Raw genomic sequence first — 2,544 nt, forward strand, 5'->3', positions numbered from 1 at the left:
GCTTTCTCAGTCGTCGGTCGTAGCAGTTTAAAGTGATGGTTGCAGCTCCTTCGCACACAAGTTGAAGCCCCTAAATTCTCTGGTTCCAGCAAAAAACAGAACCGGTTGTAGCATTTTGCGTTCATGGTTGTAGCTCCGCTGCGCAACGGTTCCAACACCTGCTTTCTTTGGTTCCAGAAAAAATGGCGTCGGTTGTAGCAATTGGCGCCACCGGTGGCAGCTCTACCAAGTGCCTGTTGTAGCTCCGATGTAGCCGGTTGTAGCATTTCCATGTTGCATGTCGGCACCTTGCATCTTCGCCGGAATACGATGGCTGTAGTTGAAGCATGTGGCCGCAGCGTGTCGCCACCGCCGTTCCGAGCATTCCTACATAGCCGTTGTAGGCCGGAGGTGAGGGAGACCGTAAAGGAAGTGATGAGGCCATGAATACCTTGGATATGACCAAACATATCGCATACATGTATATTTTTTAGGTGATTTCTAATGCAAACTATGCAATAATTTATTTATATCATCCAGGACAAAAATACTTCACAAACTTTTGTGCCATGTCTAATTGCAGGTGTATGTGATATTTGTACAGTCCATATATGAAAATAAAGGAGAAAGAGATGTTTACTGCTGTTCAAAAAGTTCTCTCACGTCACTTTTGGCCCAAGAGAAGAATAGAGTCCAAGTCTCTTACGTTCTACTCACATTCGGACTGCACAGACATACCTGACTCAAAACGTCAATAACTTTTTCATCCGGACTTCGAATTGGGTGATTATTTTTGTTGGAAAATAGATTTCGTGCACTTTCCAACCCAATTGGATTCACCTTCAAATTCGTCCGGAGCGCTGAGTTATGGACGAAACAATCTGATGCTGCAGCAGAATCTGAGTCAAACTACAAGTCTAAATGTGTTACATCACCTCCACTTGGGCCCATTGGCCTTGTACGACCTAGGGTTAGTTTTAGCCTGCCTTGGGACGTCCTCCCACCTCCTTGGCCGGCACCCCTTGCTCCTATATAAGTAGATCCATCTAGTAGTTTTTTTCATTGGGATTTATTTAGTTAAAAGTTAGTCATTGCAACTCCGTGTACTTCGTTTGTGTCGAATGATCAGACCAAGTCCGCTTACGGATCCTCACATTTATCAATACTTCATATATACTCGCAATATTCAGATTGCTTTTATCATATACTTGCTTGTTCTTCGATTGCTTGCAGGAATAGACCTTCGTGGTCAGGTTAATTGTGCTCCGGCGTGGTCAATAATCTTAGGAGATTGGTTTAGTGATTGCTAAGGCGCAACGTCGTGCACGTTTATAGTCGGATCGTCAAAGTTGACTCCACCAAATCGATTGTTATCATCTCATCGAAAGGTCAGGACATCCCGCCTCTATCAAGTGGTATCAAGTGTTATTAGGGAGAAGGTTCGCTGGGATATGGTGGCCGGTCATAGTTGCAACACGGAGCCGTTGGGAAGAGAGAGAGAGAGAGTCAGAGAAAGACGAACCAGAGAAAAAGGAATGGAGGAGAAAGCAGTTCGAGGGATAAGGAAGAAAGAGATAAAGAAATAGAACAGTTTGTGGGCCACTGGGAGGTGACATGGCCCAAAGTGGAACGCTGATCACAAAAGGATCGCACGCTCCGCACGCGACCGGCCCGAGCGTTTTCCATTTTCTTGGCAGCCGTTCATCAAGGAGTCAACGCCCTTCCCATCGCCAGACACAGTGATAGGCTGACAGCACTGGGCGGAGTCAAGGCCCTTCCCATCGACAGTGATAGACTGACAGCACCGGGCGCCCTTGACCTACGGCTCCACACCCACCTCCCCCCGCCCTCCGCCGAGTCGCGCCTCTTCTCCTACCGGCCCGGCGGCGCTTGCGCCGAAGTCTCCCGCCGTTCCACGGCCGCGCGTTGCCCTGCCGGTTTCTTTGGAAGAGAATGGCGGGAGGCAGTGAGGCTAGGGGCGGGGAGTGCGGCTACTACACGACGGACGACGCGCTCTCCCAGGTGGGCTTCGGGAGGTTCCAGGCGCTGGTGCTGGCCTACGCCGGCGTGGGCTGGACCGCGGAGGCCATGGAGATCATGATGCTGTCCTTCGTCGGCCCGTCCGTGAAGGACGAGTGGGGAATCTCGGGCCAGCAGGAGGGGCTCATCACCAGCGTCGTCTTCGCCGGGATGATCATCGGGGGCTTCCTCGGGGGCGTCATCTCGGACTCGTATGGCAGAAGGTCGGGCGTGCTTTGGCTCTTGTGATAAGTCATTGTAGTATCTGCCCTCTTCTAAATTCTAGTTGAATGGTCCAAGCCAACAAACCTGGATCTTGCAAATCTTTCAAGGCCATAAAATGCCTGTGGGTTGTGGGCTTGTGGCTAAATCACAAATATAAGGTGTTTTAGATATTTCAATATACAGATTGAAATCAGTGAACAAACAAAAAAAATTATCTGTAGATGCACTGGTAACTAAGTACAGGACTGAACATACTGCATAAATTACGCTACACCATAGTACATTCATGTACAAGTAGTTTATGGAACATATATTTTATAT

General features: G+C 48.8%; 1 protein-coding gene across 2 annotated transcripts in view; it reads left to right on the top strand.

Moving 5' to 3' along the window:
• Positions 1-1,667: 1,667 nt before the first annotated feature.
• LOC119363250 (organic cation/carnitine transporter 7-like) overlaps positions 1,668-2,544 on the top strand; it is a 4,223-nt gene continuing 3,346 nt past the window's right edge. The window contains exon 1 of one of the 2 annotated variants that reach the window (XM_037628564.1): positions 1,668-2,222. In XM_037628564.1, the coding sequence (XP_037484461.1) occupies positions 1,933-2,222 (290 nt within the window). In that variant the 5' untranslated portion in view covers positions 1,668-1,932. The remainder of the gene's footprint in view (positions 2,223-2,544) is intronic. The other variant, XM_037628563.1, reaches the window with a different exon arrangement.

This window comes from Triticum dicoccoides, chromosome 2B (genome assembly GCF_002162155.2).
Source record: "Triticum dicoccoides isolate Atlit2015 ecotype Zavitan chromosome 2B, WEW_v2.0, whole genome shotgun sequence".
Classification (NCBI taxonomy): domain Eukaryota; kingdom Viridiplantae; phylum Streptophyta; class Magnoliopsida; order Poales; family Poaceae; genus Triticum; species Triticum dicoccoides.